The sequence below is a fragment of the Tetrahymena thermophila genome (assembly GCF_000189635.1).
Source record: "Tetrahymena thermophila SB210 genomic scaffold scf_8254820, whole genome shotgun sequence".
Classification (NCBI taxonomy): Eukaryota; Ciliophora; class Oligohymenophorea; order Hymenostomatida; family Tetrahymenidae; genus Tetrahymena; species Tetrahymena thermophila.
Genome location: NW_002476575.1, coordinates 58,973 through 85,151, shown reverse-complemented (window position 1 = coordinate 85,151; position 26,179 = coordinate 58,973). Strand labels below are relative to the sequence as shown.

The window sequence follows — 26,179 nt, the reverse complement described above, 5'->3', positions numbered from 1 at the left end:
TCAAAATATCATTATTAAAAATTGATTTGATTTCCAAAAAAAATATTGAATGTATTTATGTTTTTATAATATATTTTTTATATTATTAAAATTTAAACTTTTATTTACAAATAACTTCTAGTTTAAAAGGAACAATTATTTTTTTATTTTTACTTTACTTTTCAAGAAATTACATTATTTATTTAAAATAAAGATGAGTATCGATTTTATTCTTTTGTATTTTCTTTAGTTTTTGTATCAAAAATTAGTAAGAAAGCCTAGATTTTCATCTCTAAAAAACTATGGCACTAGCTAATAGTAATTAAAATTTTTAAATAATTATTTTAAATTAAGAAATGTAAAATACTCTAAATTCTAAAAAATTAATATAATTTTAAAAGGTGATCTACTTTAAAAGAAAAACAAAAAATATAAAAACATAAATTTGGCTCAGGCATCTATGTTAAGTAGAGTTTATTTTAAATCAAATAAATTATACAATCTACCAATAATACTTTCAGATTAATTACATTTAATGTATTTTTGAATCAGCAAGATCATACAAAATGACTTTATTAACTCTGTGAATACCATTTCTGTTAGAAAAGATATTATAAATAGGATTATAAATTAATTCGACTCACTTGGAGTCTTGCCACTAGATACTGCTAAAATGGCATATTAATAAACTAGGCTTATTCCTATTTACAAAATTAGAGATACAGTTTTACCTATTGAACCCTTTTTGAATGTAAATATAACTCCAAAAAAGGCAATCTTCATCAATGAGCTGTTAATTATGGCTATTACTACCTGCTAAATTAGAATATTATAACCTTAGAATAATATTGAAATAACTAATGTGTGTATTGTTTTAATGTAAAGTAGAGTGAATCTTAATGGTCGTTTAAGAATACCATCAAAAATGTAAAAAATACTAAAAAATTAATGAAAAAGTGCTACTTTTTTAGCTTTAGGAAGTTACAAATAAACATTAATTTTTTATTTTTCATCTTCATTCTAAATTTCCTTTTTTTAGGTCTATGATTATGTTTGAGTTTAGATTTTTTCAGCACTTTTACAACTTGATTATTATTTAGTTATTTGTATTTCATTAGATTCAACCTTTTATTAGTTCATTTCAATATTTTCTTCTTAAACTTGATTCAAGTTTCCTTGAGTTTATTATGTTTATAATTTCAGTAATTTTTTAAAATTTCTCCTTCCATTTAAAAAATTACCTCTTTTTTAATCAATAGGTGATAAAATCTATTGATTTTATTAAATATCTGGTTAGATGTTATCATTACTTTTAAACTAAAGACTAAAAGGAGAGTCATGGAATACATCATTCTTTATTGTTTAAGAATTTTCACAAATATTTTAGTTATTTTCATCGACTTATTACTATAATTATTATTATTATTATTATTATTATTATTATTGCTATACCTGGTCTTATTATTCATTTTACAATTATGTATTTAGTTCTTGATTATGAATTTATGAGTATCGTTTTTATACTGTTTATTTATCTAAGAATCTACCAATTATAAATAAAAAAATTTCAATCAATGTGAATATTAATAATAGCCAAAATACTATATACATATAAAAATTCTCAAAGCTTGCTAAATTTTATAACCCTTATTCTCCAAATACTGTCTATAGATTTTTATTTTTTAAGAGCATGTCATCAATATCTTCAATGATAGTTGTTGGTTTTTAAGATGCACATAAGCACATGTAACTATTTTAACTATTCATACTGATACCACAATTTTACTTGCTCCATGAAAGATCATTTTATTAAAGACATGTCATATTATATAGCTTACTAGAATTTGCATCATTAAACTAATAAACTATGTTAGACTGATTTAAGATTTTTTAAGAAGACGAATTATAAATCTATGGTGATATTACTTCATTCTTAGAGTAAGTGAAGTTTTAACTAATATTTTTGAATTTTTATGTGTATGCCTAAAAATATGAAGTATTTTCATAAATATTTTATTTATAATTATTTCTTGTAATGCTAAATACACTAGTTTAATTTTCAGAATTCTCATTTATATTTATAACGTATTTGAATAGGTTTTTCTATGTTATTTTATCTGACAAAAGAGTTGATAAGTCACCATTTAGAGTAATTTGTCCTTAGTTTGGTAAACTAATATTGTTAAGCAGATTTCCAATCTAAGTTGATATTTTATCATATGACTAAAAATCTTCATATGAGTTATTACTATACAAACTAACGCTTGAGTTTAAAGTTTTAAAAGAATCCACCATATTTTAAATTTGGATATCGTTATTTTATTGTAAATGACTAAGATTACTATTTTGTATGCTTGAATTAGTATTTTATAGTATTGTTTATAGATAAGCAAATATTTTATTTTTCAATATTGTAACATTGTTTTAGTATGATGAGTTAAAGAATAGCTATGATAACTAAGCAGTTACCTTGTTTGCAAATGTAGACAAAAGGGAGAATTAAGGTATTTAGAGAGATAATTGTTATATCTTTTAAATCAGTAGACCTACCAAATCATTCAATTGCTATGAAAGTTAATTGTTTTTACTGATGTCTTCTGCTATAATGCTTAAAGTCACTAGTTAGCTAGTGATTTATATATTTGAGCTCTATAAAGATTATGAAGTGAGTTAATTTACAAGTTTATAATATTCGTCGACTGATTTATTCTAAGCTTGAACCTATACTATAGAAGATGAGTTATAAACTCCTAGGTAAGAATCCATGACCTGTACCATCACAACTAGATTTCCTTGAGGTAGTATAGTTTAAATTGAATTGTTTATAGTCTAATCTTATATTTATCTTCTTAATATATTCCAAGGAGAAACTAATTCTGAATTTGCATCATCTGCACTATTATAATAGAAGAACTAGTAAGTTAAAGGAAGGTCTTCATCTTAACAATTTAATAATTAAATTTAGAAGATAGTCTCTAAGGATATGCCTTATAATGGGTTTACATTTAAAACACAATTTTGAGGGGGAATATTAATTTAAATGTTAATTGTAGACAAGCTTGGTAAAACAAATAATGGATTATACACAGAAAATCTTATTTAAAGTGTTATCTTTGAAGGATCGATTTTTTAAAAATAATTCCAAATTCTGAATCTAATTTGGAAATAGTCAAATTTGATTGCGGCAACAGCATTACTATCATATATTATAGCTCCTGAATAAGACAAGTAATCTGATGAAATGTTCTCACCATAAATTATTTAAAAATTAAGATCATCATTTAAATTTATTTTTTGATTAATGGGTGTTGAACTAAATAAAACTTTTAGTGGAGGTATATCTAATTCTGTGAATATACAAGTGGTGGTGAAATTTGATTGCCTAGAATCTTTTTATCCAAAAGCAGTAAGCTAAATTGCAGTATATGGTTAAAAGGTTTTAGCAGGAAATGAAATACTACTGGCTCCTTGTTGTAATTAAATCTACTTGTCCTAGTAATCATAGCAAATATGGTCAATAGAGGATAGACTAAAACACTTCCAACTAAAATTTATATTTGAAACAGAGTTATGATCTTGTATCTCATAATCCCTTGATTCTGTATTTAAGACCATTTTATTTTGATAACCTAAAACAAGACTTGAACCCCCAATAATTTGTAAATACAAATCTGTAATTTAAACATTGACTGATATATTTTGAATGGCAGTAACCTTATTATCAGAACTCAAATTCAAAACCAGCTATTAATAAAATTTAATTATTAACAATAAATAAATAAATAAATAAATGTAATAATTAATATTTGAACAGTTAGAATTTTATTTTATTTTTATTGAATAAATTATATTTCTGTTATTGGTAAATTAATTAAAATTTTTCGAAATATTATTTTATCTATCTACACAGTTAAGGGTATTTGATAAATTAGTTTAAAAATTTTGGTAGTTTGTAAATAATTTACACTCATATTAAAGGTTTAGTTAGATGCTAAGGAGTAAGGGAGAATATCGTATTGAAAGCTTGATTAATTATATTGACTTAGACTTTACTTTTAAAGCTGGTTTGAAACTAATTGTAAATCAATAGGCTCATTAAAATAAGTTATTTGACCTAACTCACATACCTCAATGTAAAACTAAAAATAATAACTCAAGCTCATAAATCTATTAATTATTTTAAGAAAAAGTTATAAAAGTAATTAATTGATTATAAAGAAAAGTTAACCTGTAAATTGGTGGATAAAGAGATTGCAAATAGTTAATTCTTATAAATTTTTATTTTTGATAAATGATGGTGAATATTTAAGAACCAGTTTAGTTAACCTTAAGTAAATAATTAAATGATATTGTAATATTAATATTTGGAGGTATGAATTTATGATCTATAATTAAACTCGTGTTCTTGTTTTAGCTCGCTTTCAATAAGATCTGCTTTATACTTTCTTACTGATCGTTGCTTATGGAGCCTACTATTTGATTTAAAGTCCAATTTAGACTCATAAATTTTCTTCCTGCATCATTTTAAATACTATAAAGAGTTATATTTATAGAGTTACAGCTGTTTTCTATATGATTATAGCTAAATTAAAGTTAAGGAATTCCAGGGGGATCTTAGAAAGTAATGTTTCTATAAAATACATTTATGAATTGTCCACTATAATCTGTAAACTGCAACTTATTTGGCAAAATATTTATTGAATTATTTTCCATTATAGTTGATGAGTCACCTGTTTATCATATTAAATTTAAATAAAATATTTAAAAAGAAATATTTGTTTTATTATCCATAATTATTCTAAATTATTTATTTATAAAGTTGAATTGTGTTTTTATAAAATTAAGTTACTTAAATAAACGAAAATGTTATTTTTTTTGATTTCGCATTAAGATTCTAACCCAATTATGCCTAAGGTTGCTTGATCAAATATCTAAGAGCATAAAGACTAAGGTGAATTTGATATGATATTTATCAATGGAGATCCAAAATCAATAGTAAGCTTTGGGGATGTTGCACTTAATGTTGCATCAACAAGAGCAATATTTTGATAGCTGCATTAATAAAATGTATTCCTTAAATCATTTTAGTTTTTGCAAACACATATATTACTTTTAGCATCCATTTATCTTGTTTCGCTATAGCAAGTCTAACACTATTAATTTTACATCTATGAATCACATTGTTTACAGCTGGGATAACATGGATTGCATTATAGGCTCCAATAATTTTGGCATGAATCACATTTAAGCGCAGTAAGATTACCTTAAAACCCATTAGGACAAAGACTAACACAATTTTAATTGTAGAGAAAGCTGTTGGGCTTGCAACTTAAACAATTGCTTGAACTTATTCCATCACAACTTGCACAACTTTTATCACATGGTTAACATTAATTCAATTATTAATTTTGAAATTAGTTTTTATTACAGGATTATACACACTGATTTGAAGCTTACTAATAAAATAATCCTGAATTACAAGACAGGCAATTATTTTAGCCAGGACCATCACAAGTTTAACAGGTTGGATCGCAAATACATTATTTTGTGGTTTAATTATAATACTTTCCTTATTAGCATGATAAACAGTTATTCGAATTTGGTCCATTACAAGTTTTACAGGTTGGATCACAATTAATACATACTTTTGTCGCTTAATCATAATATTTTCCTGGATTACAAGATAAACAATCATTATTATTTGGACCATCACAAGTATTACAAGTCAAATCACAAATACATTATTTTGTGGTTGAATTATAATATTTTCCTTATTAGCATGATAAACAATTATTCGAATTTGGTCCATCACAAGTTTTACAGATTGGATCACAAATACATTAGTTTGTCGCTTAATTATAATACTTTCCAGGATTACATGATAAGCAATTATTTGAGCTAGAACCAGAACAACTTGCGCAGTTATTATCACATAATTGGCATTAATTCTATTAATTTGCAAATTAATTATTATTACAAGAACTTACGCACTAGTTTGTATCTTGCTAATAATAAAACCCAGAAGAACATTATAAGCATACTTAATTATAATCACATTTATCACAATTTACTTAGCACTTTTATATTATTTTAAGTAAATATTTTTAAGAGAGTATTCAATTTTAAAATTTAAAGAAAAGCTGTTAAATTTTGCATTTTATAACTTTAATTAAGGCAAGGTAGAATTTTAATTTTGGCTTAATTTATTTTTCTAAAGCCAAAATTCTATTTTTAATATAACTCGAATATTTAAATTAATTAATCAAGAAAATATTGCCTCTCTTTATTAACAAATTTAATAATTAAATTTACCAATTATACAATTAGAGACATTACTTAAATATAAGTTTTATATTATGCCTGAATGCTAATTGGTGTTAACTTAATATTTAAACTATCTACTACATTTGTGAAATTTTACATCACAACAGAAATAGTTTCAGAATATTCTTACTCTATTTAATAATAAAAATCGCCTTGTTATTCGACATTATTTATGTTAACTTTTGGATAAATTCGAGTACTTGGATTAAATTTTACAACAAAAGAAAACATAAAAAAGAATCCATATATCTATCTTTTCCTAATTTATTTATAAAATAATTTTTAAAAATATAAGAAAGAATATCTAAAGAAAATATTTTTTTCTTTTCTAAAAATAATTTTTGCTTTGCAAGTTATTTGTTTTACGGATTTTAAGGAGTATATTGTATTGTCATTTCATAATCTGAAATACAATTATCTCCTGATAAGTATTTTCGACCGTATAATTAAAAATCGACTAAATTTAAGCAATTAGTGTTTGAGGAATATTTTGTAATGTCATCTACATCCTATTGACTTGCAAACATAACATATTTCATTGGGCATTCACTAACTTCAGTTTATAAAAATGATTTAATAATAAAAAAATAATTCAAAGAAAGTTTACATTAAGGATTCAGATATACATTTATGAAAGATCCTGGTCTACAACTTTATTAACAACTACCAGAAATAAAGTATATCAAGACTGTTAAATTATTATAATAAATAAAAAAATCCTTTTTTATATAGGTTATAAATCAAAAATAATAACTTTGTAAAACAGTCAAGATGAATCTTCTAATTTTCTAAGTTTTTATTATTAATTTCATTTATTTTTAGGAGATAGATTCAGTTGAATAATTATTTGTCATTAATTAAATATTATAAGATTAATTGATCTCTTCTTCCTTTTATAAGCAAGCTAATCTAATATTAGTTACTAAGCAAATAAAAAGTAAATTAATATCTTTTGAATTTATCCTATCTCAGATCGAATTTAGCTAAATAAACCCCTCTAAAACTGTTTTTAGACGCATCAATCTTTAAAATAACCAATGTATTAAATGCAATATTTATTAGAATGGTTGGAGATTTAAAAGTTGAGGTAAATGATGACAAGCCAACCATCTGTCGAAATTTGGATTTTAAACCACTCAATACTTTCTAGAAAAAATAAAAGTATTTTTAATTTAATTAAGACTATAACAGACTAATTGAACTCAAAAAAAAGTTAAAGTTACAGTTCATATATCCAATCCTTAACCAAAAAACAAAATAGCAAATTAAGTTGATTCATTATCAAGATTATCATCTGTCATTTGATAAAGTGGGAGTTATAGATGCTTTAAACAACTAGTATACACAAAAATTTTTCTTTAATCTGATATTTAAATCAATAGTTTAAATATTATTCTTTAGAAATATTTATTTTATTATATGAACCTTTATTTTAACACTCTAATGATCATAAAAATCTATTTTCCAAACCTTTTGAAAAAATCTAAAAATTTTTATTAACCATCAAATAAATTAAAGTTCTTAATATATCAACTACAACTTCATATTTTAATCCACTCAATATTCTTTAGTATAAATAAAAGTATTTTATTTAATTTAAGACTACAAACGACTAATTCAACTCAAACAAAAGTAAAAGTTACAGCTCATATATCCAATCCTTAACCAAAATATAAAATAGCAAATTAACTTGATTCATTATCAAGATTATCGTCTGTCATTTTATAAAGTGGGAGTTATAGATGCTTTAAACAACTAATATACACAAAAATTTTTCTTTAATCTGATATTTAAATCAATAGTTTCAATATTATTTTTTAGAAATATTTATTTTATTATATGAACCTTTATTTTAACACTCTAATGATCATAAAAATCTATTTTCCAAACCTTTTGAAAAAATCTAAAAATTTTTATTAACCATCAAATAAATTAAAGTTCTTAATATATCAACTACAACTTCATATTTTAATCCACTCAATATTTTTTAGTATAAATAAAAGTATTTTATTTAATTTAAGACTACAAACGACTAATTCAACTCAAACAAAAGTAAAAGTTACAGCTCATATATCCAATCCTTAACCAAAATATAAAATAGCAAATTAAATTTATACATTATTATGATTATCAACTGTTATTTTATTTTGTATGAGTTATATATGCTTTAAACTAGTATACACAAAGCTTTTTCTTTAATCTGATATTTAAATAATAGCTTAAATAGTATTTTTTAATCGTATTTATTTTCAAATATAAATCTTTATAACTAATACTCTAATGGTCATAAAAAACTATTTTTCACACCTTTTCGAAAAATCTAAAATTTTAATAACCATCAAATTAATTATATCAGCTACAACGTCAGATAATTCATAGTATCTTTTGTTTATTTTTTGAAAAATTAATTTAGGTGAAGTATTCAGATTTTATTAAGAATAGGGAGATTATTACAGATAATAATCAATTTATCTTATTATTTCTTAAAACTCAATCTTCTTTTTAAATTTTTGAAAAGTTAAGCAATAGCTTTTTGATTATTACAGAAAATAATCAATTAATCTTACTATTTTTGAAAACTCAATCTTCCTTTTAATTTTTGAAAAATAAGTAATGAATATTAAATACAAAATTAATTAATAAATTCATTTAAATATATTATTTAAAACAAATAATTTAATCTTTACTTTATACAAAATTTAATGAATGATTGACAAAAAAGAGGTAAATAAAGTACATATCTAGAAAAAAAATAGTAAAAGGTATTTACATGTATTACCTTGAGGAAAAGTTTTATATTCAAAAATGGTGTTAAATAGTTTTAGTTATTTGTTTTTTAGTGGATTTTATATTGTTGGTCATGTTTTTCTAACTTTAACAATTGAAATAAGGATCAAATTGAACTGAGCTTATACCTAATTAAGAATTATATGTAGGTTGCATAGCAATATTCATTATTTAGACAATAAAAAAATCATCCAATTATTTAGATGAACTAGAATTTTATATTGAGCGATATTATTCATATATAAGAATATTAACCTATCTTCTAATAAGCACAGCTCATTTCTTTGAAAAGACTGATAAAATATGAATTTATTGTAATTAAAATAATTTTAAAATTATTCATAATTATGAAACTTTTGAGGGGATCCTAAATTTTTTATAGCTTTTTTACAGAAAATCTACCCATATATTGCTAACACTATCTGAAGAAATATGATGTTGTAAAACAAAATGAGTTTTTTAATATATAAAAAACAATATTTTTACACACTACATTTTGTTCGTGGATTATAGATCTTTTAAACGCAGTATAAGCTATAGTAGGTATTGAAGTTAATATATAATTTTCAATGTAGAAATAACGACAAAATTGATCGAATGTATTGAATATCAAATTTTTTAGGATTTAAAAATAAGATATACAATAAAAAATTTATTTAAAAAAAATCGTTTTATAATTTTTTGAAATAAAATTAATTAATTGAATTTAAAAATGTTATTTTATTTTGAATTTAATAAATTAATATGTTGCTTGAATTATATTTTTTCATTTTGAATAGCAAGTAAGACAAGGTAGACCTTCTATTATTCTATTTGTTTTTGTTTATTGAATTTTATAGTGAAATATCTAAGATTTTTATTACGCATTAATCAATTTAATTGCGATTAGATATATCAAATCTTTTTGATTATTAAAAATAGGAACAAATAATATACATTTTTGACAGAAAATAGACAAGTAGATACATACATACATACATACATACATACATACATACATAAATAAATAATTTAATAGTATTCAATTTTTAATTTTATGTCATTTGTAGATAAAATGCCTTCCTAATAGTAGTCTCAAACAGAAAAAGATAAAGTGATATTTAACATAGAATAGGTTTTAAAAGATTGTAAAGAGAAGAGGGAACTTTCAGAAGTAGAAAGATAGACTAAGTCTATAATAAGTTTATCAAATCAGAATATCAAAAATTTTAAGATTGTAGAAGATGATTCTGTAAAAATCCCAAACGCAAATAGAAGGTTAATAAGATACGAAAATCCAGAAAATAAATGGTTTTGTTATTACACAGATAATCTATAAGAGCTTAAAATGTCAAAATAGAATTTAGAGATGCCAGAATTAACAATTTTAGCATTGCATGGAGGAGCTTTTGACTATAAAGAGTTATTAAAACTTGAGTATGCATTTGGTGAAAAAACATGCAGATGGATAAATTTTGCATATCCTGGGTACGATGGATTTGATGATAGCAGGGGATCGTTTAAAGGGAGTGTAAGAGAGCATTGTTAATTGATTGCTGATCTGCTAGATCATTTAGAAATCGGATAAGTCATATTTTTAGGTCATTCATTTGGTGGTTATTACAGAAATTACTTTACTTTGATGTATCCTCAAAGAGTGATAGGAACTGTATCTATTGCTACTCATAGTTTTGAACATAATGTTGGATTTAGAACTTGGGTTGAGTGCATTGAAAGACCTTTGAGAGAGTATCAAGTCACTTAGCCTGAGCTCTTAAAAATGATATAGAATTAGCCTGAAAAGAAAAAAGAAGTAATAAAGATAATTCAAGACTCATTCAAGTATATAAGGAGTAATTTCGGAGTGTAATTAGCAGAATTAGAAGAAAATAAAATACTTACTTAAATAAGAATTCTTATGCAATAGGATTATCCTTTGGAATTTAAAGAAACATTTAAATTTTTGAATCCAAACATCCCTCATTTAATTACATTTGGTTTTGATGACCCTCTCATCACTCTAGATAAGCAAACTGAGACAATATATTACTTGTAAAATAACACAAGTAGAAAGCAATTTAAGCTTAAAAGAACACCAGAAGTAGAAAAAATATTGGAAGGAGTAGATTTTGATTATGAAAAAGATGTCTTTTATGATAATTTCTTGTTTATGTTTGAAAAATGTGGTCATGTACCTCATTTAAAAAGAGCAAATGAGCTAGGCTATTGCTTACGTATATTTTCCATACTAATTAATTACTTAAACACAACTAATTAACTAAATCATCTCCTCACATAATTTCCAAAGCTATGAAGAAAAATATTTTATTCAAATATTTTCTTTTTTAATATCTTTAAAATTTTATTTTATGTTCATAAAACTGAGTACATTTATAGCTTTTATTAAATTGTAAAAAATAATTGAATTTATATTTTAAAAAAATATTATTCTGGTTTTAAATATTTATAATAAATAGATCATACTTTAAATATTAAATATATAACTTAAAAATTTTTATATAGCTTTTTCCAAATTAAAATATGTTTATAGATGAAAAATGTGAATACAAACATATTGCTGTATACTCTCTATATTAAGATCCCCCTATTATAAGACCCCTTATTTTTTTGGAAAGATCTTGAATGGAATAATTCTTAATAATTTTCTAAAAATAGCCTTAATAAACTTAAGAAAATGCATAAATAAATTAATTATTTTTTAATAAATAAAATTTTGACCTTTAAAATAAATATATAAAAATAATAAATCAAATTCAGCACTTTTTGCATAAATTCCATAGTATTAAATGCTAATTATCAATCTATTTAAATTTTTTGACTTAATCTACTTTGATCAGAATTTTTATATGGGTAAATGAAAATTAATAAATAAATAATTTTTGTAATATTTACTGAGCTATTTTTTTTACTATTTTGTTTAATAAGTTATAGAAGGGTAATTTATCTTTGTTTAGTTATAATTAGATATGTTTTCACGCTATTTCTTAATTCACCCTTGAATAATAATATATATAATCATTTGATTAATTTTCCTCCACCCTTTAAATTAAATAACTAGAATAGAAAAGTAAAAAACTTTGAAAGAAAAATGTAAAACTAATTAGAAAGAATTTTAAATAATTGATTAAGATAGTTGTAAATAAATATATTTATTTCTATCTACATTTGTATTAGCTGATTAAAAAAATGTATAATGCATAATGCTAAAATACATACTATTTTTAAATAATATTTGAAATACACTTTTATTTATTTTAAATTATGTTTTATCAACAATTTTTTACAAATGTAATTTTTAAATTAATGCGTTTAATTACTTATAATTTATTGTAAATAAACGAGAGGAATATCAAACAATTTATTACTTTTCTATATTAAATTTTCTTTGTAAAGAATCACCTATTTCAAGTGCAGTTGATTGCAGCTAATTTTTAGTAATTTGAATTTAATTATTAATTCACAAAGGTTTAATTTTGAAAGGAAAGATATAAAATATGATTGCAGACGAAGAAAACAACAATAACAATAACAACAACGAAGAAAATGATAACAATATTAATAATAATAATGACAACAACAATTAGAATATGCAACCTCAAGGATAGGAATTCTATCCTGGTTCTTATTTCAGTTCTTTTTTGATTGATGGATATGCAGAGGATAAATATAAAAATACAGTAACGCAGATATGCTAAAACAAAAATTTACATCTGTTAATAGGATTATTAGAGTGTTTAGTTTGCAACTCTATTATTGTTTTTTATTATTTTACACAATTGTATGCTGCTTTTTTGGCTATGATTGCTATTTTGGGTTTGCAAATTATTTTAACATTTCTTTAGAATTTGACTTGCTATAAGCAAAACAGCAAATCGATAGCTGGAAATATGTACGCGTACTTCCTTTTGGATTTTATTCTTTCTGCTCTTTCTTTGGATGTTCTTCTTTTTATCAGGTTTTGCTTATTAGAGGCTGATAAAATTTAAAAGACTGAAAAGATCTTTTTCCTTTAGAATTTCATTTTGAAGTTTGTTAGAAGATTTATATTGAAAATATTCTTCAGCTTCGCAAGATCTGTTGTTATTATTACTTTCTTTATATTGAATACTAATTTGGAAAAAAAACTGAGTCTAAACAGTTGTTTCATGCTAGCTTATATATTCTTGAATATGATCATTTCAGCTTTCTTCTTATTTAGTTACGCAACGCTTTTTATTTTCTCTATAAAATAATCTATTATACAGCAAATAATAACTTTTTTTGAGATATTAATTGAACTGACTATGTCGTATTGTATCATCACATTCTAGATTTATAACTTTTTCTTGATATACATTACTTATATGCTATTTGCTATTTAATATTTTTCTTTTTACTGCAAGTCACCATAGACTAACTTTCTTTTTAATCCTATGAATTTATCTATATTTGGTTTGGTCTTCATGGCATTTAAGATATCTTATCTTTCTTCTCTCTATAACTGCGATCTATATTAGTATGAGATGCTCATCATAAACAAAAAAAACTAATTTAGCTATGCTTTTTATAATTTATACTTAGGAGGAATCTATACAATATTGTTTTATTTATTTTAAGGTAATTATCCTACACCAATCCCATAGTTATTATTATTCTGTGGATTTTATAGTGGAGTCTTAATGATAATTAAATTTTTCTTAATTGTAAAAATGACTAAACAATGTAAAGTTTATGACTTTAGCTCAATATAACAAGTTGAGTAATTAAATACAAAATAAGATTATAAATGCAGATTAACTTTAAATTTTAAGTTCTAACTTAAAAAAGATGATTTCATGAAATTAACAAAATACATTGACTTCAACTCCTAATTTTGTTAGATAAATTTTGAAAATTAATTTTCTATAGAATTGGTTCATAATTTTTGTAGGATGAAAATAGTTGATTTAAAATCAGAAGAAATAAGTTAATTTTTTGGATATTTCATGTCAAAATCATCATTTTTCTCTGTTTAAGCTTTACAAGTAGAACAAGATTTTAAAAATAACTATTAAGTTTGCTCTAAAATACTTTCCTGTCTCAGATAAGTCTCCATAGTAGACCAAACAAAATTTAATTTAAAAGACTCCGACTTTCTCATGATCCTTCGTAGTTAGGAATACTATAATAATCTACAACATTTCTTGAGATATTTTAATGTTGAAAAAGTTATTATGGATTTAGTAACTTTCTACAAATATATTTCTATCTATTAATACGTAAATCCATCTAACATTATCTACGATCTTTACGATATCTGATAAATTTCAAGACTTTTTTAAATATAAATTACAAATTAATTAATTCTTACTATATAAATTACATTATTATATAAAAAATATATTTGTATATTATTTAATTTCTTCAATTATTAATTATTATTTCAAAATTAAAAAATATTCAAAATTTCTAATTTATGAGGAACAACTATGTTTTTATTTTTAACTTTACTTTTCAAGAAATTACATTATTTATTGAAAATAAAGATGAGTATCGATTTTATTCTATAGTATTTTCTTTAGTTTTTACATAAAAAATTAGTAAGAAAGCCTTAGTTTTCTCCACTAAAAACAATGGCACTAGCCAGTAATATTTAAAACTTTAAAGTAATTATTTTTAAATTAAACAATATAAAATACTCTAAATTCTAAAAAATTAATATAATTTTAAAAGGTGATCTTCTTTAAAAAAAAAATAAAAAATATAAAAACATAAATTTTGCTCAAACATCTATGCTAAGTATAGTTTATTTTAAATTAAATAAATTATACAATTTAACAATAATACTTTCCGATTAATTGCATTTGATGTATTTTTGAATCACCAAGATCATGCAAAATGACTTTATTAACTCTATGAAAACCATTTCTGTTAAAAAAGATACTATAAATAGGATTATAAATTAATTCGACTCACTTGGAGTCTTACCACTTGATACTGCTAAAATTACATAGTAATAAATTAAGCTTATTCCTATTTACAAAATTAGAGATAAGGTTTTACCTATTGAACCCTTTTTAAATGTAAATATAACTCCAAAAAAGGCAACCTTCATTAACGAGCTGTTAATTATGGCTATTAGTATCTGCTAAATTAACATATTATACCCTTAGAATAATATTGAAATAACTAATGTGTGTATTGTTTTTAAGTAAAGCAGAGTGAATCTTAATGGTCGTTAAAGAATACCATCAAAAATGTAAAAAATACTAAAAAATTAATGAAAAATTGCTACCTTTTTTGCTTTAGGAAGTTACAAATAAACATTCATTTTTTAGTTTTCATCTTCATTTTAAATCTCATGTATTTAGGTTTATGAGCTTGTTTGAGTTTTGATTTTTTCGACACTTTTAGAACTTGATTACTATTTATTTATTTGTAATTAATTAGATTCAGTCTTTAATTAGTTTATTTCAATATTATATTCTTAAAATAGATTCAAGTTTTTTTGGGTTTTTTATATTTATAAGTTCAAAAATTTTTATCTTTTTCTTCTCCCATTTATATAACTATCTCTTTTTTAAGTATAAGGTTACAAAATGTATTGATTTTATTTAGTTTCTGGTTAGATATTTTCATTGCTTTTAAACTAATGAGTAAAAGGAGAGTGCTGGTATTCAATATTATTTATCATTTAAGAATTCTCATAAATATTTTAGTTATTTTCATAGACTTATTATTATTGTTGCTATCCTTGATCTTTTAATTCATTTTACAATTAGTTATTTATTTCTTGATTATGAATTTTTGAGTATCGCTTTTATACTGTTAATTTATCTAAGAATCTTCCAATGATAAATAAAAATATTTCAATCAATGTGAACATTAATAATAGCCAAAATACTATATACATATAAAAGTTCTCAAAGCTTGCTATATTTTATAGACCTTATTCTCCAAATGCTGTCTACAGATTTTTATTTTTTGAGAACATGTCCTCAATATCTTCAATTATAGTTGTTGGTTTTTAAGAATCACACAAACACATAAAACTATTTTGACTATTTTTTTTAATACCACAATTTTATTTGCTCCACGAAAGATTATTTTATTAGAGGCATGTCATATTATATAACTTACTAAAATTTGCATTATTAAACTAATAAACAATGTTAGACTGATTTAAGGTTGTTTAAGAAGATGAATTATAAATCAATGGTGATATTAATTCATTCTTAGAGTATGTAAAATTTTAACTAATATTTTTGAATTGCTATGTGTATGCCTAAAAATCTGAAGTATTTTCATAAATATTTTATTTATAATTATTTCTTGTAATACTATATACACTAGTTTAATTTTCAAAATTCTAGTCATTTATACTTATAACATATTTGAATAGGTTTTTCTATGTTACTTTTTCTGATAAAAGAGTTGACAAGTCGCCATTTAGAGTAATTTGTCCTTAGTTTGGTAAACTAATATTATTAAGCAGATTTCCAATCTAAGTTGATATTTGATCATATGACTAAATTTCATCATATGAATTATTACTATTCTTAGTAACACTTGAGTTTAAAATTTTAAAAGAATCTACCATATTTTAAATTTGGATATCGTTATTTTATTGTAAATGACTAAGATTACTATTTTGTATGCTTGAATTAGTATTTTAGAGTATTGTTTACAGTTAAGTAAATATTGTATTTTTTTATGAGGTAACATTGTTTTAGTATGACGAGCTAAATAGTAGCTATGATAACTAAGCAGTTACCTTGTTAGCAAATGTAGACAAAAGGGAGAATTTAGGTATTTAGAGAGACTATTGCTATATATTTTAAATCAATATACTTACTAAATCAATCAACTGTTATGATAGTTAATTATTTTTACTGATATCTTCTGCTATAATGCTTAAAGTAACTAATTAGTTAGTAGCTTATATATTTGCTTACGAAGTGAGTTCATTTACAAGTTTATAATATTCGTCAACTGATTTATTCTAAGCTTGAACCTATACTAAAGAAGAGGAGTTATAAACTCCTAGGTAAGAATCCATGACCTGTACCATAACAACTAGATTTCCATTAGGTAGAACTGTTTAAATTGAGTTGTTTGTTGTCTAATCTTATATTTATCTTCTTAATATATTCCATGGAGAAACTAATTCTTGATGGGCATCGTCTGCACTATTATAATAGAAGAACTAGTAAGTTAGAGGAAGATCTTCATCTGTACAACTCAACAATTAAATTTAGAAGATAGTTTGAAGAGCTATTCCCTATAAGGGATTTATATTTAAAACACAATTCTGAGGGGGAATGTTAATTTAAATGCTAATTATAGATGAGCTTGGCATAACAAATAAGGGATTATACACTGAAAATCTTATTTAAAGTGTTGGTTTTGAGGGATTTATTTTTTAAAAATAGTTCCAAATTCTGAATCTTATTTGGAAATAATCAAATTTGATTGCTGCAACTGCATCATTATCATATAAAATAGCTCCTGCATAAGAGAAGTAATCTGATGAAATATTTTCACCATAAATTATTTAAAAATTCAGATCATCGTTTAAATTAAATTTTCTGTTAATACTTGTTGCTGTTTATAAAATATTTAGTGGAGGAATATTTAATTCTGAGAATATACAAGTAGTGGTGAAATTTGATTGCCTTGAATCTTTTTATCCAACAACTGTAAGCTAAATTATAGTGTATGGTTAAAAGGTTTTAGCAGGAAATGTTATACTACTGGCTCCTTGTGGCAATTAAATCTACTTATTCTAGTAATCATAGCAAATATGATCATTAGAGGAAAAACTAGAACACTTCCAACTAAAATTGATATTTTAAAAGGAATTTTGATCTTAAATCTCATAATCCCTTGATTCTGTATTTAAGACCATTTTATTTTGATAACCTAAATTAAGACTTGAGCCTCCAATAATTTGTAAATACAAATCTGTAATTTAAATATTAACTGATACATTTTGAATGGTAGCAATCTTATTATCTGAACTCAAATTCAAAATCAGCTATTAATAAAATTGAAAATTAAAAATAAATAAATAAATAAATAAATAAATAAATAAATACATCTAATATTTGAATATAATGATGAAGTATATTTTAAACTTTTAATACTAAAATCTAATATCTTTTTGTGAATAATATGGGAGTTTTATTAAATAAATAGGAGGTGTTTTTTTTTTAATTAAATTTTTTCTTTTATAAACTAAACTTCTGTTAATGGTAAATTAATTAAATATTTTCCAAAATTTATTAAAATCTATTTACCCTGATTAAGAATATTTGATAAATTAGTAAAAATATTTAAAAATATATATATATAATTTACACTCATATTAAAAGTTTAGTTAGATGCTAAGGAGTAAGGAAGAATATCATATTAAAAGCTTGATTAATTATATTGACTTAGGCTTTACTTTTAAAGCTAATTAGAAACTAGTTGTAAATCAACAGGCTCATTAAAATGAGTTATCAGACCTAAATGGCAAGTCTCAATATAAAACTAAAAGTAGAAACTCAAGCTCATAGATCTATTTATATTTAAAAAATAATTTATATAATAATTCATTAAAAAGAAAAATTAACCTATAAATTGGTGGATACAAAGATTGCTAATAATTGACTCTTATTAATTTTTATTTTTGATAAATAATAGTAAACGTTTAAACACCAGTTTAGTTAATCTTAAGTAAATAACTAAATTATATAGTAATATTAATATTTGGAGGTATGTATTAAGGACCTATAATTAAACTAGTGTTTTTATTTTAGCTTGCTTTTAATAAGATCTGTTTTATACTTTCTTACTACTCGTTGCTTATGGAGCCTTCTATTTGATTTAAAGTCCAATTTAGACTCATAAATTTTCTTCCTGCATCATTTTAAATACTATAAAGAGTTATATTTATAGAGTTACAGCTATTTTCTATATGATTATAGCTAAATTAAAGTTAAGGAATTCCAGGGGGATCTTAGAAAGTAATGTTTGTATAAAATACATTAATGAATTAGTCACTATAATCTGTAAACTGCAACTTATTTGGCAAAAAAAAAATTGAATTATTCTCCATTATTGTTGATGAGTCGCCTGTTTTTAAAATTAAATTAAATTTTAAATAAAAAATGAAAAAATGAAAATATTGTTTTGATAAAAAAGATAAATTATTTTGTAAATTAATGAGCTTAATTCAATATTATATAAAATTATGTTACTTAAATCAACCTAAATATGATTCCCACTTATTTAGCATTAGGAATCTAACCCAATTATGTCTAGAGTTGCTTGATCAAATATCTATGAGCACAAAGACTAAGATGTATTTGATATGATATTTATCAATGGAGATCCTAAATCAATAATAAGTTTTGGGGAAGTTGCACTTAATCTTGCATCAACAACAGCAATATTTTGATAGCTGCATTAATAAAATATATTCCTTTAATCATTTTGGTTTTTACAAACACATTTTTTACTTGAAACATCTATTTATCTAGTTTCATTATAGCAAGTCTGGCATTATTAATTTTAAATCTATGATTAATCACATTGTTTACAACTGGGGTTGCAGGGATTACATTATAGGCTCCAATAATATTGGCAAGAATCACATGTGAGTGCAGTAAAATTACTTTAAAACCCATTTGGGCAAAGGCTAACACATTATTAATTATAGAGAAAGCTGTTAGGGTAACAACTTAAGCAATTGTTTGAATCCTATCCATTACAACTTGCACAACTTTTATCACATAATTGACACCACAGCTATGCATTTGGAAATTAATTTTGATTACAAGATTTTACACACTGCTTTTAAGCTTACTAATAATATAATCCTGAATTACAGGATAAACAATCATTTTAACTAGGACCGTCACAAGTTTTACAAGTTGGATCACAAAGACATTGTTTCGTCGATTAATTGTAATATAAACCAGAAAAGCATGATAAACAATTGTTTGAATTTGGACCATCACAAGTTTTACAGGTTGAATCACAAAGACATTGTTTTGTGGATTAATTATAATATAATCCATAAAAGCATGATAAACAATTACTTGAACTTGGTCCATCGCAAGTTTTACAGGTCGGATCACAATTAAAGCATTATTTTGTGGCTTAATTATAATAAGACCCTGGATTACAAGATAAACAATTATTTGAATTAGGCCCATCACAGGTTTAACAAGTAGAATTACAAATACATTATTTAGTATTTTAATTGTAGTATTTTCCAGTATAACAAGATAAACAATTATTTGAATTTGGGCCATTACAAGTTTTACATGTTGAATCACAAAGACATTATTTTGTTAGTTAATTGTAGTATATTCCAGTATTACAAGATAAACAATTATTTGAATTCGGACCATCACAGGTTTTACAAGTCGAATCACAAATACATTATTTAGTATCTTAATTATAGTATATTCCTGTATTACAAGATAAACAATTGTTTGAGTTTGGTCCATTACAAGTTTTACAGGCTGGATTACAAATAAAACACCTTTGTGTGGTTTAATCATAATATAATCCTGGATAGCATGATAAGCAATTACTTGGGCTAGAACCATAACAACTTGCACAACTATTATCACATGATTAGCATTAGTTTAATTGATTTACAAATTAGTTTTTATCACAAGATTATACACAAGAGTTAGTAGCTATATAATAATGGAACCCAAAAGAACATTATAGACATACTTAATTTACATCACATTTGTCGCAATTTATTTGACACTTTTTATATTATTTAAACAAAAGATTTATAATTGGAAATTCATATTTAAAAAATTTAGAGAAAAGTAGTTTGTAATTTAAATTTTTGCATTTAATAATTTTAATTAAGGCTAGACAGAATTGAAATTTTGGCTAAATTTATTCTACTGAAGCCTAATTTAATTAAATATTTTTTTAAATTTTAATTAATAAAGAAAATATGAAGCCTCTCTTTATTAACAAATTAAATAATTAAATTTACAAATTGTACAATTAGAATTATCCTTGAAAAATAAACTTGATATTCCTTCTAAAAAGGCATATTAAATGGCTTTATTTTAATTGTTAAATTATCCGTGTATAACTATTTTTATCCATCGTCAAAATAATTATTAGAATTATAATCATCTAATCTCGTATATCCTGAAGAGCTTAGTAAATCGACGTTATTGACTTGAACTTTCGATTATAGTTAACTGTTAGGAGAATTTGCGACAAACAAATTAAAGACAAACTGGAAACCATATATCTTTGTATTCCTAATTAATTTTTAATATATATTGAGAAAAATATAAAGATATCAAATTAAAATGTAAAAATAATTTTGAATTATTTTTTTGATTATAAAAATAAATTATAATAAAGAGAATTATTTATTAAGGAAAAAATTTATATATTGCTAAAAATAATTTTTATTTTGCGAAGAATTTGATTTACGAAATTTATGGAGTATATTTTATTGTTATTTCACTATTTGAAGTACAACTATTCCCTGATAAGTATTATTATTAATCATATGGAAAATTCATTATATTTAAGCAATTCATGTTTGAGAAATATTTATAAAGGATATCTATATCTGATTGATATGTAGGGTTGCCATAATTAATTGGGCATTAACTAACTTAAGTTTATAAAAAATGATTTAATAATAATATAATAACTCAAAGTAAGTTTACATTAAGGATTCAATTTTGAATACGAAAAATTTACACCTTGGCAATTTAAATAAGTATAACCATTTAAGTATTTTAAGGCTATTTAATTATTAAAATAGATAAATATTTTTTCCATTAATTATTAATCAAATTAGACTTTGTAAAATAAGTAATAGAAACATTTTGATTTTCTAAGTTTTCATTGTTAATTTTATTTTTTTTTATGAGCTTTAGATTAAGAATTATTTGCTTTTAATTTAATATTATAAGATAAATTGATCTCTTCTACCTTTTATAATATTAGTTATAAAAGCAAATAAAAAATAAATTAATATCTTTTGAATTTATCATACCTTAAATTAAAATTTTGCTAAATAAACCCCTCTGAAACTGTTTTTAAACTCAAAAATCTTAAAAATAGCCATTTAAGTAAATGTGATATTTATTAGAAAGGTTGGAGATTTAAAAGTTGAGGTAAATTATTATAAGCCATCTGTTAACATGTAGACTTTCATCTACCCAATATTTTCTTTTAATTATAGAGTATTCTAATTAAATTAGGAGAGTAACACACTAATTCAGCTCAAAAAAATTAAAGTTACAGTTCATATATCCAATCTTATTAAAAAAACAAAATAGAAAATTAACTTGATTCATTATTAAAATTATCATCTTTTATTTCATTAAGTGGGATTTAAGTATGCTTTAAAACTAACTAGTACACTTAAAACATTTTCTTTAATTTGCAATTTAAATCAATACTTCAAATATTAGTTTTTAAATACATTTATTTTAAATTTAAAACCTTTATATTAGCTCTCTAATGGTCATAATATAAAATACTTATTAAACTTTTTTCAAAAATCTAATAATTGTTATTTACCAAACCAACAAAGAAATTAAAGTTATTTAGATATCCTTTACATACGTCATATAATTATTAGTATTAATATGATTTTGAAAAATTAATTTAGGTGAAGTTAAGAAAAATTAGAGGATTACAGATATTATTCTATTAATCTGATTATTTTTGAAAATTCAATCCTGATTTAATTTTTGAAAAATAAAGCAGCGGCTATTATAAAACTAATGAGCGCATTCATTCATTCATTTAAATAATTTCAGTCAATTTTTAAAATATTTTATAAATAATTAATATATTATTTACTCTTTATCTTTTTAATTTTACTGCTATCATTTTTAATTTAAAGATATATTGATAAAGCTTATTGACTTTTTAAAATATCTACTTTATACAAAATCTAATGAATGATTAATAAAAATGGTGTTAAATAAAGCACGTATCTAACTATCTAATAGCAATAAGGATATTTTAAAAATTTCTTAAATCTAATTAAAAATGAAAATAAGAAGAAATATCTTTAAATTAGTAAAATTATTCTTTAAAGATAATGAGTACAATAGTAGCCTGCAAAATATCATTCTTCTTATTAATCAAGGCAATGTCAAAAATACTTCATTTTATGCTTTATTTTCCTCCCATTTGAATGATAACCATCTATTAACACGCATTACCTTGTGGAAAGATTTGAGATTTAAAAATGGCATTCAATGGTTTTAGTTATTTGTAATTGCTAGTTATGCTTTTCTAACTTTCAAGCTTGAAATTAGAATCAAATTCAACAGAGCTTATCACCATTAAGAATTATATAGAGATAATCAATTTTCATAATCCAGATAATAATAAAAATCATCCAACTATTAATAAGGTGAATATTAATATATTTGAATGTTTCTAAATTAAGTAAGGATCAAACTAAATTTTCATCTTACATTCAAAAAAATAAATAATATCCTTTCTAATCATAATTACAGCTTCAATGTTTTAGTTATTTGCAATTGCTTGTTATGCTTATCTAACTTTAAAGTTTGAAATTAGATTCAAATTGAACAGAGCTTATAACCATTTAACAATTATAGAGAGAACCAATATTCATAATTTAGACAATAAAAAAATCATCCAACTATTAATAAGGTGAATATTAATATATTTGTTTGTTTCTAAATTAAGTAGGGATCAAAATACATTTTCATCTTACATTCAAATATATAAAGCTACCCTATTCTACAATCATTACATCCGACGACATCTTTGAGGGAACCTTAAATTTTAAAATCTTTAAATAATTAACAACATTAGCTCTTTTCACCTAAATCCAAAGGATTAAGAAAATGGAAAATACGTTAATACATAATCTTCTAATTATTTAATTTTGTTATATATTATGCTTTTAATAATATTTAGACATTTTTTTGATTTTGTATTGTAAAATCTTAAAATTTTTTAATGGCTTTTATAAGACAGTAGAAATCTAGATATAGAAAATTATACATATTACAATGATCATTAATTAGTATCAAGTATATACTTTCAGAGGAATTTAATTAATTAATATGTTCATACATTTTGGTAACTGGATAACATTTTATTCGGTAGCAGCTAAATGATTATAAATAATATTTAGTTAATCTAATTGTTAGGATCCTTTATGCTTTTTTTTTTGTATAAAATATCCTATCAATTCTTAATTCAAGCAGTAGCTATTACATGACTAATAAATATATTAATTATTTGCTTCTTTTTCAACTCTTCCATTTTTTTAGTTTTCTTTTATGATTAATTCTAAAATAAAAAATATATATAAAATCTGATATTTTAAAATTATAAAATATTTTTTTTTGAAGCTAAATATCTATCTATCAATGTATTCTAATTTATCAAAATGATAAGAAAATTAATCTTCTAAATAATATAATCAAAATAAGATGGTTCAATTCAAAATCTTATGAATGCTTAAAATAAGGTTGGCTGCTAATAATCTTATAAAAATTATTAGAAATTTTTTAGCTCATTTAAATATAATCTATCTATTTTCTATATTAATTTTATTTTTAAACTTAAAAATAATTTTTCATATTCATTTAAAATAATTATTAGCAAAATTAATAAATATAATGTAAATCCTCATTTAGAATAGATAAAAGAAAATTTACAAGGAAATTTTTAGATCGCTTTAATTTTACAAATTCTGCCGATTACAATATCCAATCTGATACTTTTAAAATAAGGAACGACAATATATTAAAAATTTTTCAAAAAATTGATTTATTCCCTGTCTAACTTTTACAGAACTACCATTATAAATAATTAAAAAAATTAAGAAAAATTATTTTTAAATCATAAATGAATGAATTGTTTAAGAATAAAGCACTTTTACTTAATTAAGAAATAATTTTGAGAAAGTAGATAAACAAATATCTAATTTGCTAAATAAAATTAACAAAATTATAAATAAAATAAATTTTATTATGCTTTGAAATGAAATTAATGAATTAAATTTAAATATTTTACTTTATTTTAAACTTAAAAATAATAAATTAATACTTAGTATATTGCATGAATTATTTTTGTTCATAATGAAAAGCAAATAATACAATATAGACAGACCTTCTATTGTTCTATTTCTTTTTGTTTATTGAATTTTATAATGAAATATCTAAGATTTTTATTACGCATTAATCAATTTAATTGCGGTCTGATATATCAAATCTTTTTGATTATTAAAAATAGGAACAAAAAATATACATTTTTGACAGAAAATACATAAGTAGATAGATAATTTAATAGTATTTATTCAATTTTTAATTTTATGTCATTTGTAGATAAAATGCCTTCCTAATAGTAGTCTCAAACAGAAAAAGATAAAGTGATATTTAACATAGAATAGGTTTTAAAAGATTGTAAAGAGAAGAGGGAACTTTCAGAAGTAGAAAGATAGACTAAGTCTATAATAAGTTTATCAAATCAGAATATCAAAAATTTTAAGATTGTAGAAGATGATTCTGTAAAAATCCCAAACGCAAATAGAAGGTTAATAAGATACGAAAATCCAGAAAATAAATGGTTTTGCTATTACACAGATAATCTATAAGAGCTTAAAATGTCAAAATAGAATTTGGAGATGCCAGAATTAACAATTTTAGCATTGCATGGAGGAGCTTTTGACTATAAAGAGTTATCAAAACTTGAGTATGCATTTGGTGAAAAAACATGCAGATGGATAAATTTTGCATATCCTGGGTACGATGGATTTGATGATAACAGGGGATCATTTAAAGGGAGTGTAAGAGAGCATTGTTAATTGATTGCTGATCTGCTAGATCATTTAGAAATCGGATAAGTCATATTTTTAGGTCATTCATTTGGTGGTTATTATAGAAATTACTTTACTTTGATGTATCCTCATAGAGTGATAGGAACTGTATCTATTGCTACTCATAGTTTTGAACATAATGTTGGATTTAGAACTTGGGTTGAGTGCATTGAAAGACCTTTGAGAGAGTATCAAGTCACTGAGCCTGAGCTCTTAAAAATGATATAGAATTAGCCTGAAAAGAAACAAGAAGTAATAAAGATAATT

At 22.9% G+C, this 26,179-nt stretch overlaps 6 protein-coding genes across 6 annotated transcripts in view; 4 read left to right on the top strand and 2 right to left on the bottom strand. All coding sequences in view use genetic code 6, as the record gives it.

Moving 5' to 3' along the window:
• Positions 1 to 761: 761 nt before the first annotated feature.
• TTHERM_00699790 (REJ domain protein) lies at positions 762 to 6,842 on the bottom strand (the record flags this gene model as incomplete). Its single annotated transcript, XM_971697.2, has 12 exons — positions 762 to 792; positions 965 to 1,154; positions 1,221 to 1,386; positions 1,432 to 1,522; positions 1,589 to 3,723; positions 3,945 to 4,146; positions 4,430 to 4,709; positions 4,829 to 5,132; positions 5,243 to 5,349; positions 5,408 to 6,056; positions 6,316 to 6,562; positions 6,670 to 6,842. 12 exons carry the CDS (start codon positions 6,840 to 6,842, stop codon positions 762 to 764), a joined length of 4,575 nt encoding a protein of 1,524 aa, XP_976790.2.
• Positions 6,843 to 10,144: 3,302 nt separating this feature from the next.
• TTHERM_00699780 (alpha/beta hydrolase family protein) lies at positions 10,145 to 11,383 on the top strand (the record flags this gene model as incomplete). Its single annotated transcript, XM_971696.2, has 1 exon — positions 10,145 to 11,383. The coding sequence occupies one exon, from the start codon at positions 10,145 to 10,147 to the stop codon at positions 11,381 to 11,383; it is 1,239 nt and encodes a 412-aa protein (XP_976789.2).
• Positions 11,384 to 12,548: 1,165 nt separating this feature from the next.
• On the top strand, positions 12,549 to 14,380 carry TTHERM_00699760 (transmembrane protein, putative). The gene has a single exon (XM_971694.3). It carries the CDS (start codon positions 12,585 to 12,587, stop codon positions 14,367 to 14,369), a length of 1,785 nt encoding a protein of 594 aa, XP_976787.3. The 5' UTR covers positions 12,549 to 12,584; the 3' UTR covers positions 14,370 to 14,380.
• A 559-nt stretch (positions 14,381 to 14,939) lies between these two features.
• TTHERM_000699759 (hypothetical protein) lies at positions 14,940 to 15,332 on the top strand (the record flags this gene model as incomplete). The annotated part of the gene is made up of 1 exon (XM_012795315.1): positions 14,940 to 15,332. The coding sequence occupies one exon, from the start codon at positions 14,940 to 14,942 to the stop codon at positions 15,330 to 15,332; it is 393 nt and encodes a 130-aa protein (XP_012650769.1).
• A 945-nt stretch (positions 15,333 to 16,277) lies between these two features.
• On the bottom strand, positions 16,278 to 20,651 carry TTHERM_00699750 (REJ domain protein; the record flags this gene model as incomplete). Its single annotated transcript, XM_971693.2, has 6 exons — positions 16,278 to 16,304; positions 16,397 to 18,085; positions 18,409 to 18,610; positions 18,666 to 19,167; positions 19,293 to 19,590; positions 19,635 to 20,651. The coding sequence occupies 6 exons, from the start codon at positions 20,649 to 20,651 to the stop codon at positions 16,278 to 16,280; spliced, it is 3,735 nt and encodes a 1,244-aa protein (XP_976786.2).
• Positions 20,652 to 25,296: 4,645 nt separating this feature from the next.
• The window catches only part of TTHERM_00698750 (alpha/beta fold hydrolase), a gene marked incomplete at its 3' end in the record, with an annotated part of 1,096 nt that continues 213 nt past the window's right edge, over positions 25,297 to 26,179 (top strand). The window contains exon 1 of the mRNA XM_971692.3: positions 25,297 to 26,179. This exon is cut by the window's right edge and continues 213 nt beyond it. Coding sequence (XP_976785.3) covers positions 25,409 to 26,179 — 771 coding nt within the window. The 5' untranslated portion in view covers positions 25,297 to 25,408.